This window comes from Chinchilla lanigera, unplaced genomic scaffold, assembly GCF_000276665.1.
Source record: "Chinchilla lanigera isolate Chin_1 unplaced genomic scaffold, ChiLan1.0 scaffold00052, whole genome shotgun sequence".
Classification (NCBI taxonomy): domain Eukaryota; kingdom Metazoa; phylum Chordata; class Mammalia; order Rodentia; family Chinchillidae; genus Chinchilla; species Chinchilla lanigera.
Window position 1 is genome coordinate 14,065,519 of NW_004955453.1, and position 12,164 is coordinate 14,077,682.

At 49.6% G+C, this 12,164-nt stretch overlaps 1 protein-coding gene across 2 annotated transcripts in view; it reads left to right on the plus strand.

Annotated features, from left to right (window-relative positions):
* The first annotated feature begins 7,405 nt into the window (after positions 1-7,405).
* Dnpep (aspartyl aminopeptidase) overlaps positions 7,406-12,164 on the plus strand; it is a 9,299-nt gene continuing 4,540 nt past the window's right edge. Inside the window, exons 1-11 of one of the 2 annotated variants that reach the window (XM_005395530.2) lie at positions 7,406-7,558; positions 8,095-8,188; positions 8,270-8,358; positions 8,455-8,568; positions 8,960-9,085; positions 9,294-9,424; positions 9,674-9,749; positions 9,862-9,969; positions 10,437-10,514; positions 11,495-11,578; positions 11,939-12,099. In XM_005395530.2, coding sequence (XP_005395587.2) covers positions 7,421-7,558; positions 8,095-8,188; positions 8,270-8,358; positions 8,455-8,568; positions 8,960-9,085; positions 9,294-9,424; positions 9,674-9,749; positions 9,862-9,969; positions 10,437-10,514; positions 11,495-11,578; positions 11,939-12,099 — 1,199 coding nt within the window. In that variant the 5' untranslated portion in view covers positions 7,406-7,420. Of the gene's footprint in view, positions 7,730-8,094; positions 8,189-8,269; positions 8,359-8,454; positions 8,569-8,959; positions 9,086-9,293; positions 9,425-9,673; positions 9,750-9,861; positions 9,970-10,436; positions 10,515-11,494; positions 11,579-11,938; positions 12,100-12,164 lie in introns of both variants that reach the window. The other variant, XM_005395528.2, reaches the window with a different exon arrangement.

The window sequence follows — 12,164 nt, forward strand, 5'->3', positions numbered from 1 at the left end:
CATGGTGGCGCAGTCCTATAATCCCAGTACCTAGGAGGTTGAGGCAGGAGGATCACTGCAAGTTTGGGGCTAGCCTGGGCTACATTGTGAGTTTGAGGCCAGCCTGAACTACATAGCAAGACACTGTCTCAAAAAAAGAAAAACAGACAAAAAGTAGTAGCTACCATTTATTGCTCACTATTTGACAAACTTAGTGATAAGTACCCTACAGGCATTATCTCATTGAATCCTTGTAACATTTTGAGGTTATTGCTGTGCCCCCATTTTTCAGGTGAGGAAACTGAGGCTCAGAGTACATGGTATGATAGTAAATGTTCAATAAAAGCTCTCTGGAAGGAAATAAAATGAAACAAAACATTGTTTCATGCTTTGTAGTGTTTGCCGATCTTGGTAAATACTCACAGGCCTGACCCATCTACTATCCCTGAGTGGAGCAGGAGAGATAGCACTGGGTTGACCCCAGCCAATACAGCAAACTCGGCCCACAGCCAGTCCTTGAAAGAGCCAGGGTTTGACCCAGGTGCGTTCCATCCTGAGCCCAGGCTCAGAACCACATTGTCTTCTGGTCAATAATTGCACGAGATCATTGACAGTCAAGAGGGCTGCTGCTTAAGATCTTAGTGAAGTGCTAGCTTTACAATGCTTCATAAAACTTCAAGGTTGGTAACCAGCACTTCTCGCTACCGCGTGCATCTCTAATAGGAGCAGTTGGTTTTGTTTGCAGGGTCATCCAAAGTACAGTATATTTGAAATAAGTATACATTCCCAGGAGATTGCAAAAATAGTACAGAGAGAGGGCCTTTCCCATGTCCATCAATGGTAACCATTGCACGATAGCACAACAAGGAAAGTGACATAGGTACAATGCGGCGCCTATAGTGCTAGGCTGTTTCTTCTAGGACTGCTAGGTTTAGCAAATAAAAATACAAGACTCAGCTAAAAAAATGTTTTTTTTTAGTTTAAGTGTGTCCCATGTACTATTTGGAGAATACTTATACTAAAACAAACAAATAAAAAATAACAAGAAAAACTCCTCGTTTATATCTTAAATTCAAATTTAACTGGGCACCCTATATATATATTTTTTAATCTGGCTCCTCCCCAAGCTACCACCCCATGCCAGGATTGAAGGCATGGCCTTGTGGTTACTAAACAGCTACACCCCGGCCCCTGCAACTGCATTTTATCACATATAGTCGTAACCACCTCTATAAGCAAAATAGGAACTATCCATTGCCATGAAGACAGTCTGTGTGTGAGTCCTTTATGGTCACGTCCACCCCCGTCCCATGCTCCCTACTCTTGACAACCACTGCTGTTCTTTCTCTGTCAGTTCTTCACTCAGCATTAATGACCACCCAAGCTGTTTGCATTTATCAGTGGTTTGCCCTTTTTATTATGTGTTGTATTCCATGAGAACAAATATTTTCACAAAGAATAATTTTTTAAAAAAATCTCATTTATTCAGGATCTATTTACTGTATACCTACTCTGTGCTGGGCACTGAGCACCACAACAGCAGGTGAAAACTGTGGCATGTCACTGGTCTGCAGCTTCCTCTGAGTTGACAGATGCAGAGATTTATTCCTGTAGAACCCAAGATAGGAGATGACACTGTTGCAGTGAAGGGAGGGCAGAGGACTGGGACACTGCTATCTGGAGATGCCAGGGAGTGAGGGGCACCAGGTGCACTAACAGATTGGATGTGGGGTGTGAAAAAGAGGGGGTCCCCGATAACACACAGGATTTTGGCCCGAAACTGAAAGGACAGAGTTGCTATGTGCTAAGATGGGAAGGATATGGATGTGGTAGGCTTGGGGGAGCAAGGAGTTCAGACTTAGGAATATGAAACTGGAGGTTCCTACTAGGCACACGTGTGGATATCGTGAATGAAAAATTGAATAAGAAGGTGTAGCTCAGAAGAAATGTCTGGTGAGAGGTACTTAAGTTTGGGCATTGCAGGGTGTTGATGCTATTTAAACCCACAAGGTTGGAGAAGACCAGCAAGGGACTGAGAGTGGATGGATTTCTAAGGACTCTGTCCTGAAGCTCCCATTCAAAAATGAGGCAATGAGGAGCCGGGGAAGAATATGCAAAGCAATGGTCAGTGAGGATAGCAAGCATCCTGCAAGCCAGGTGAAGAGCTTCCAGAAAAGGCAGTGGGTCACTGTCCTGGTTACTTGTCTCTCATTGCTGAGACAAAATACCTGACGCCCAAAATTAAGGAAGGGAGGAAAGTTTTATTTAGCTCACAGTTTGTGGAGGTTTCAGTCCATACGCGGCTGGCTCCAAGGCAGAGTGGCACATGGCAGAGGGCAACTGTTCATGGCAGCCAGAAAACAGCAAAAGCAGCAAGAGCACAAGGGCAGGAGCAGCGGCAAGCAGCCTCGTTCCCTACCTTACACTGTATTCAAACTATCTGCCCCAGGGCAGGTGTACTCACACCCATAATTCCAACATTGGACCCTGAATCAATCATAAACTCTAGAAGCCAGGAGGCTTTGGGGGGACATTCAGACACAAACAGTAAGAGTTACTTTGTCAAATATGGTCATGGGCCCAGTACCACAAGCACTGAAAATGGACCAGTGGGTTCAGCACTGTGGATGTTTTTGACCTCAATAACATAAATATTAGTGCAATGTTTGAAGGGAAAACATATTTCCAGAAGGCTTGTAAGAGAATGGAAAAAGAGGAATCAGAGATAGTTAAGTCTAGATAGCTCTTTTTCAGAAGGGGGATTTACTTATAGGGGAACAGAAAATGAGGCTATTGTAGGAAGAAAACTGGCGATAGGGTATTTTTTCAGTGGGAGAAGTTACAAAATGTGTGTGTGCCAGTCAGCATGAACTGCCAGAACTGTGGAGTTTGGTGAAGGCAGGAGAAGATAGAGAACTGCAGACACGGTGCACTGAAAGCCAGGCAGGGTGACACTCATCTGCAGTCCCAGCTACAGGGAGGCTGAGGCAGGAGGATTGGCTGAGCTCCAGGAGTTCAAGACCAGCCTGAGCAACACAGCTAGACTTTGCCTCAGAAGGAAAGAAGGGAAGAAGTAAGGAAGGAAGGAATGAAAGAAGGAAGGAAGAGAGGAAGGAAGGAAGAGAGTACAGGAAAAAAAGCAAAATGGTACCCTTAAGTAATAGGGGCAGATCTTGTGTACAAGTGCAGGAGACAGATGGTTCATCCGTAGAAATGAGGACAAGTTCCCTTTGAAGGCTTCTATCCTCACAGAGAAATGGGAGCCACCAATGGCGGCGAGGGCTGTGGTGGATATGGAAGAAATGGTCCTCGGGGGAGTGGAAGAGCAAGCGGTTGATAGTACACAGGACAAAGAGCTCTCTTTAGGCCCGTGGTTGGGACTGGTTGGCCTGGCTGCATGTTTGTCCAGCCACCTGGGTACAGATGTGGAGCAGGCATGGAACCAGCTGCTGTCTGGGTTAAGATTTTGCCAGACAGGGAAGCAAATTCAGAACTGGGTAAGGGACTCAAAGGACGTGGTTGTGTAATGGGGCATTTGGTTTGTGCTGAAGAAGAGGGTCAGGAAGACAGAAAGCGTGACAAACAGGCAGGAGCAACAGTTTGTAGTTCTAGGGGAGGTGAAGAATGGATGGAGCCAGGTATCTCTCTAGTGTTTATTTTTTATTTCAAATGTCTATCAAAAGAAACACTCCATCTATTTCCCTTTCCACGTGTACATATCAGAGGTTCCATACAGCATTAATTTCCGTATCAGAGGTTCATACAGTATTACATGTGCACCTTTGAACTTTGTTATTTTACTGCAGGCTTTAGGCTAAAGTCTAACCAACAAATGCTTACTAACAAAATCAGGGTATAAGAGAAGACAGAATTCATGGTCACAGAAAGTAACTAAAGATTATCTTTCTGTGGTTGGGCTGGGGATTTAGCTCAGCGGCAAAGCGCCTGCCTCGCAAGTGCAAGGTCGTGAGTTCAGTTCCCGGTACTGGAGAAAAACAAAAAACAAAAACAAACAAACAAAAAAACATAGTTCTTTCTGTGGTAATGCATACCTGTAATACCAGCACTCTGGGAATCTGAGACAGGAGGATTACCAACTGGAGCCCACCCTGGGAAACATAGTGTCTCAAAACAAAAAATATTAAAGAGCTGGAGATACAGCTCATGAGAAGACCCTGGGTTCAATCCCCTGTGTTGCCTGAATTTTTTTTCCACCTGCTATTTTTTTTTAACATTTCCTGATTCACTTTTTGAACATATTTAATACATATACATAAAAACAATTCAAAAAGGTGCAAAAAGATTTATCCCTTCCACTCCAGTTCCTCACTCATCCCAGTTCTCTTTCCCAGAGTCAGTTTTTTCTCATAACTCTTAATATATCCTATTTTTTCTTAATTATTTTAAACATATAAGAATGTCTGTGTTTACACACAAATGCCAGCATACCATAGCTACTGTTCCACACAATGTCTTTTCACTTATTATTTATTCTATAATATCTTGTAAATTTTTCTAGCAGTACCTAGAGGGGTCTTTAAAAATATTTTTTAACTTAAGTACCTTTTAAACCTCCTTCTTAGAACATAATTGGTTGGAAATGGCAAGTAGCCTAAGACAGTGGTGGTGAACCTATGGCATGCGTACTGTTTTTCTTTTAAGACAAAAGATGTTAATGCATGAGTTGTTTTTTCTAAACTAAAACTTCAGTATTCAGGTTTAATTGCAGTGTTGGCACTTTGCGATACATAGTGGGTTTTGGATTACAGTTTGCGCCCTCAATCTCTGAAAGGTTCACCATCACTAGCCTGAGAGCTACTGACCTCAAAGCACCCTGAGATTCATAGTTCTCAACCAGTTGAGTACTATACGAAAAATACAACTTGAGCAGAAATCTTTTGTTTGAAACTAAAGTGGCCTCCAGCAATGCTGTAAGAGTGCTACAGCAAACAGAAATATCAAAATGATACCCAGGATTTGGAGGCAGATTTATTTACATCACTGGGCACTGACCAGGATCACTCCCAAAATATCAGGCCCTAATCTCTGGTGGTCTAGGGCTTATATGGGATAAGCAAGCGGGAAGTACAGAGGCAGAATGGCTTGTCAACTGGGGATTGGTTCTTACAATATGCATCATAGCAACCAGCTATGCATCACAGTGACCAGCCATTTTTAAGAAACAAAAGTAACAGGAACTGTAACCGTGGGCAACAAATACACTGAAATATATTGGCTGGGGGGGCACATCTTCTGCTACAAGAGGACAGATTGCGCTTTGCAAATTCCTATTATTACACACAGAAGCAAGCTATGTATTCAGTGAAACAAACAATGTATCTACCACCAAGAGATATAAGGTTCTCTGATTCAATTCCTCAGTGCACCCATTTTAGCAGACTGGGACAGGATACATACACACATACACTAGACCTCTTTCTTTCTTTCTTTCTTTCTTTCTTTCTTTTTTTTTTTTTTCCAGTACCCAGAATTGAACTCATGACCTTGCGCTTGCCAAGCAGGCGCTGTGCCACTGAGCTAAATCCCCAGCCTCGAGACCTCTTTCTTATAGCATTGCTTTGGTCTTCTAAATATAAGTCATCGTTAACAATTATGTGAGGGCTGGGGATTTAGCTCAGCGGCAAAAGGGCCTGCCTGGCATGCGCAAGGTCGTGAGTTCGGTTCCCGGTACTGGAGAAAAAACAACAACAAAAAAAAAAAACAAAAAAAACAATTATGTGACAAATTACTACTTACATACCCCAAACCAAGACATAGCTGGTGCAGTAATTGCATATAACCTGTGCTTATGTTCCCATATACTTTAATAAATCATCTATCACTTTTAATACCAAATGCAATATAAATACCAAGTAAATAGCTGTAAAACTATTCTTTAAGAAATGACAAGGGAAAAGTCTGTAATTATATATGAGACACAATCTTTTCCCAAATATTTTCCTTCTGTGGTTAGGTAAATCCAAGGGTGTGAAATTCACCAATAAATACAGAGACCCAATGATGCATTTTCACCCCATGACAACTCTTCTCCCTGTCCTCAGCCTCTGGGTTCTCTGAGGACAAGCCCAACTCAACACTGACCTTTGTACATAATGGTATTTCAGTATTTGGTCTTAGAGTCCCATGAATTTCACCCATCACTGACTGTATTCCTGAACCCTGCTGCAAAATTTACTTGTCGGAAGTGAGAGTAGCAGGACCTTTCCACATCTTCTCCCATCACTTTCCACATCTTCTCCCATCACTCCCACTCCAAGTATGTAAATGACAGACTGCCTCTGGACCTGTAATCCCTGGAATATTGATTATACCCCTCATAGTGAGCCCTGCTTTGAACCCAGGGCCACCAAGTATCCTGATTGTTCTCCACAGCTATGCAGGTGCGTGAGTTTTTAAATTGCTGCTCAAGACTTATGACATCAGAATATTAGAACTGCTTCCAGGAACATACAGTTTGCTTTTTCCTGTCCTTTGAAGAAGTGGTAGGCTGGGTATGGTGGTGCACACCTATAATCTCAACACTCTGGGAAGCTGAGGCAGGAGGATTCCAAGTTGGAGCCCAGATTGGGCAAGTTAGTGACTTAGAGAGATCCTGTCTCAAAAAAACAAAAACAAAAACAAACAAACAAACAAACAAAAAAATTAAAAGGGCTAGGATGTAGCTCAGTGTAAAGGCCCGGAGTTCAATCTTCAGGACCACACATACACACAAAGTATTAGGAGCACAGGTATCAGAATCAAATCCCAGATCCATCCAAATAGGTATGTGAGCTTAGGTAAGTCATTAACTTCTACATTCCTCAAGTACCTCTCATATAACATTTACCAAAGCACATAGAAAAGGCCCAGGAAAGATCTGAGAAGCCTGAGTGGCAGTTATTCCAGGCCTTTGCAATCAAGCTGGCAGAGTCCAAACCCCAAATCTGCCAATTATTACACCGGAAGGGTTACTTGTCTCCATATTCCGTCAATTCATGTCAAAAATGGGGACAGCAAAAGTGTAACACTGATGGGCATTCGTGAGCATTAAACGAGACAACACATAAGCCTTCATGAACATCAGTCGCAAGGGTGGCTGTAGGGACAGGAGAACACTTCGTCCTGAGACCCTCAGACCCAGGGATCTGAGGAAGAGCTTTTTTCCTTCACCCGGAGTCGCTTCCGGTGGGGGCGGTGGCGGCGAAGGAGGGGAGCGGTTCGAGGCTGTCCTGGCACCTCCCATGCGCCAGAGGGCGCTAGCGGGCGGAGAGGGTTCATGGGGGTGGGGCGAAAGCTACGTCCTGGGCGGGGCAGAGGAGAGGCGAGGGTACCGGCTAACAAGGGCGGGGCAAACGGCGGGGCTGGGATGGGGCGGGGCGCGGCCTGATAAGAGGCAGGACTTGGTGGGGCGGGAATGAGCTCATGGTGAGGGGCTGGCCTGATGAGGGCGGGGCGAGGCGGAGGCGGGGACGGAGTGGGCGTGGCCAATCGAGAGGCGTGGCCGGCGCGACCTCGTGGGGGCGGAGCAGGCTGTTGGGGGCGGGGCCGGGTGAGCGGACGCAGCAGTGGGACTATGCAAGTAGGTGGCGGCCTGCGATCCCGTTCAGATTTCCATGTGAGGCCCGGCCCAACACTCATTCCGGCCTCAGCTTAGCCCCGTGCTCAGTCGGCCATGCCTGACCCTAAGCGAAACCGAAATGGCGCCGCTGGTGACCTGACCTCCCCGGGGCTGGAAGGGGGGAAGGGAGAGGTGAGCCGCTCCCGCCTTCCGGGACGGGGTAGTGCGCGGTGCCGGCCGGGTGCGGGTCAGCGTTTCTTAGCTGGGCGGGGACGTGGGGTGGGGCTTGAGGGGCCGGGCAAAGGCTCCGGTTGCGGGGCTGGCCCACCGGAACGACCTGGGCCCGGAACGCGGCTGGGTCGTTGTCCTTCGGCGGGAGGACTGAAGCTCTCAGCGGAGAGATTGGGCCAGGACCACTTCTGTCCGCGAGGAAAGGAGCGGAAAGAGCGCTCTGAGCCTTGGAGCAGTCTCTTCCTGGTGGAGATCGGGGGCTCCTGGGAGCTTAGATGAAAGCAGGGATCTCAGACTGGCCGGAACTTGAGTGCCCTCTTTTCTAGGTGGCCATGAACGGCCGGGCCCGCAAAGAGGCAGTGCAGGCTGCGGCCCGTGAGCTCCTCAAGTTCATAAACCGGAGTCCCTCTCCTTTCCACGGTAGGTGACCAAGGCGAGAGGATGGGGGCAGAGGTGTCCCCCAGCCGCTTGCATCACTATGAGAGGGTCCTTTTCCTGCAGCTGTGGCTGAGTGCCGCAACCGCCTCCTCCAGGCGGGCTTCCGAGAACTCAAGGAGACAGAGAGCTGGGATATCAAGCCCGAGAGCAAGGTACTAGGGATGGGTAGATCACTGGACTGGATCTCAAAAGTCCTGTGTGCCAGCCGGCTAAGCATCTAACACCCCATCTCTCTCTTCCCTCCCCAGTATTTCCTGACCAGGAACTCCTCTACCATCATTGCTTTTGCTGTGGGGGGCCAGTATGTTCCTGGCAATGGCTTCAGCCTCATTGGGGCCCACACCGACAGTCCTTGCCTCCGGGTAAGAACCTAGGGCTCTGCTGGAGTGAGGGGAGGTGTCAGGGCAGCATGAACCAGAGAACCACAAGGTACAAACTGGGAGAGGGCTCTGTCCTTGGAGCAGGAGAGAAGTTAGGCTTGTTGCCCACTTCTTTTTTTGTTTTTTTGTTTTTTTGAGACAGGGTCTCACTATGCAGTTCAAGCTGGTCTTGAGCTCACTTTGTAGCCCAGGCTGGTCTTGAACTCGCAACGATCATCCTGCCTCAGCCTTCTGAGTGCTAGGATTACAGGCGTGTGCCACCACACCCGGCTCCTTCTTCCTCTTTTACCCTTTGTGTGACACTGATATTTGGTCTGTACGACTTGTAAAACAAATCACATCATCTGGCCTGACTTCTTGTCTTCATGCTCAGGTGAAACGCCGGTCTCGCCGAAGCCAGGTGGGCTTCCATCAGGTCGGGGTAGAGACCTATGGTGGTGGCATCTGGAGCACCTGGTTTGATCGAGACCTGAAGTTGGCTGGACGCGTCATTATCAAGGTGTGAACTAGGGTTGGGGACTGGGAGGCTCTTGGCCTTGGCTGCCTGCAGACTGAATGTCACATTCTTTCGGGGTACCGGTGCAGAGCTCCCTGGGGAAGAGGGGTAGGGGCAGCCTGAAGGACTGTGTGTTTAGTCTGGCTGAAGCGAGAGTTTTACCCAGCTAGGGTTGGGAGGTGCCCTGGCTGACCTGGCCTGTTGGCCGCAGTGCCCCTCCTCAGGTCGGCTGGAGCAGCGGCTGGTGCACGTGGACCGGCCTATCCTGCGCATCCCACACCTCGCCATCCACCTGCAGCGAAATGTCAATGAGAACTTTGGGCCCAACACAGAGACGCATCTGTGAGACTGGGGCAGGGGCTGTGGTGGAAAGGAGGGATGGGGTATGGCATTAGGTGACAGAAGGGACCCAGTGGGACCTGGGAGACCAGCGCTTCATAGCCTATCAAGTTCTGCTGTTGTGACCCAGTTGCTATCCAGGGGAGTGGGCTGAGGAGTGAAGGGCAACAGGAGATGCCTGTGCCCATGGGTGCCCACCCTGCCATGCCTGCTAGCCCTCTCCATGGCCTCCTTTCTCCTGTCTCCCCACAGAATCCCCATTCTTGCCACAGCAATCCAGGAGGAGCTGGAGAAGGGGACTCCTGAGCCAGGGCCTCTCAATACAGCTGTAAGAGGGTCCCCTGCTCCGGGGAGGGTGTGGGGGGGGAACAGACAAGTCCCCTGAAAAGGACTGAGGAGAGATGGAGTGGACCGTTCTCCAAACATGCTCTGCCCTGCAGGACGAGCGGCACCACTCGGTCCTCATGTCGCTGCTCTGTGCCCAGCTGGGGTTAAGCCCTGAAGACATCTTGGAGATGGAGCTGTGCCTGGCAGACACGCAGCCTGCGGTGAGGGGTGGCTCCAGGACTTGGGGTGGGGACAGTATCCCAGCCAGCAGGTCCCCGGAAGTACTCCACCAGTGCCTCAGTGACTCTTATCCCTGTTACCTTTCCTCACCTGTGGTTCAGATAGGCAAGGTTCTGTGTGTGTGTGTGTGTGTGTGTGTGTGTATGTGTCTGTCCATTGTCCCATCCCTTGCCTGCACTGGGGGTATCTGGGCTAGGGCCTGGGACTCAGCCTTGTCATAGATTGCTGGCAGCTCCTGCTGTAGGTGGTCCCTGGTGGCTTTGACTCACACTGTCTCTAAACCTCTGAGAGCAGAAGGCCAAGAAGTGGCCACTCACTCTCTGCCTCCCAGTTGCTGTCAATAGGTGATAGTCAGATCTTTAGGTTCTTGAATATGTACTAAATTTCTGTTCAGTAAAGAAGGGGTTGAGGCGGCACTGGGGTCAGGCTCACCACCCTGTCTGTCCAGGTCCTGGGTGGAGCCTATGATGAGTTCATCTTTTCTCCAAGGCTGGATAATCTGCACAGCTGCTTCTGTGCCCTGCAGGTGAGAAACCGAGTACCCGAGGCAGCACACACAGGAGAGGTGGAGAGTTAAGGGTGTGGGGATGGTCTCAAGCCCAGCGGGTGGCAAGAGGGGTCCGCTGGCTGCACCTTGATTCTCTTCATGCTGGATGGACCGTGGGGTGGGGGTGGGGCATGTGCTGTAGCGTTGGTGTCACTACCTTTGGCCTCTGTCCTGCCACTGGCCCAAGGCCAGGCGCTGAGATAATGGAAACCCAAGAAGAGTTTCGGGTCGGGTCCGTGTGTGGTGCCTTGTCCTAACGCTGTTTTTACTGCCTTCCCTTAAGATAGCAATCTCTGTCTCAAGGGAAAGCCCTACTGCTGCAGCAAGCAGTATCATCCACCTCCTTCCTCTTTCTTCTCACCTCACCCCTGGCTTAAGTCCCCCCAGTCTTTTCTGTTCCTTGGGACCTCAGTGGGACGGTCTGCCTCCTGGTCCCTTTCACGCGGTCCACCCTCTTCACCCCAGGCAGGTCCCTTTCTCTTTTCTTGCCCTCACCTCTCCCTCTGCCCTTTTTTTCAGCCTTTCCTTCCCTACCCATCCTGAGGCTGGAGATGGACTTTGGGCCATAACTGAGACCAGAGCCAGCCCTGGGGCCTATGTCCCTTTCTGCAGCCAGCTGGTATTATAGTTTCCTCTTCAGACTGCAGTCTGTTAACTGAGCCTGACTGGCTTACATGAATTCAAGGCCTTCTGACTGGCCAGGATGCTCAGCTCCTTCCCTGTCTTCCACATCATCTCCCTGCCTTTTGTGACAGAAGGTGTGGGATGAGAGCACCCAGGGGATGGTTTCTCATTCTGGTTGGAAAGGTACTCCCACTCGCTCTTTGAGGCAGGGCCCTAAGACAGTGAGGCCCACTCAGCCAATGGAGCCCAGGCAAGGGAGCGTGCCCCTGCCAGGTCCTGGTGAGCTCAGTTGTAGGAGGGGTGGGGATGATGTGCTTGTTTCTTTCTGTGTCCAGGCCTTGATTGACTCCTGCACAGCCCCTGCTTCTCTGGCCACAGAGCCTCACGTGCGCATGATCACGCTGTATGACCACGAGGAGGTAGGTGGAACGCTCACCCCAAAGATTGGGGCGGGGTGGGGGCAGCGCTTCCGTAGCGCATAGTGTCCCCTTCTAGCTCAGCATATGTCTGCATCTTTTGGTGCAACCCTGTCTTCCTGTGTCTCTGAGCGCTTCTTGGAGAGGGGTGTGGGCCAGTGCTGGAACCCCACCAGTAAGTGCTGTTTCTTCCCCTGAAATGACTGGGTATTAGCCTGGCCAAAGCCGACTGTCAGGTGCTCAGTAGTGACGCAGGCTCCACCCCCTTTCCCTCCCAGTGACTCACTGAGGAGGGTCCTGGCCCGGACATTAGGTCCTCTTGCAGGCCTGCCAACTCAGGCCCGTGGCCTCTGCCATCCCCAGGTGGGGTCTGAGAGTGCCCAGGGAGCACAGTCTCTGCTGACGGAGCTGGTGCTGCGGCGGATCTCGGCTTCATCCCAGCGCCTCACTGCCTTCGAGGAAGCTATCCCCAAGTCCTACATGATCAGCGCAGACATGGCCCACGCCGTGCACCCCAACTACCTGTGAGTCTCCTGTGCCAGACGCAGTTCTCACACAGCCAGAGATGCAAGCATAACTCACCAGGCTT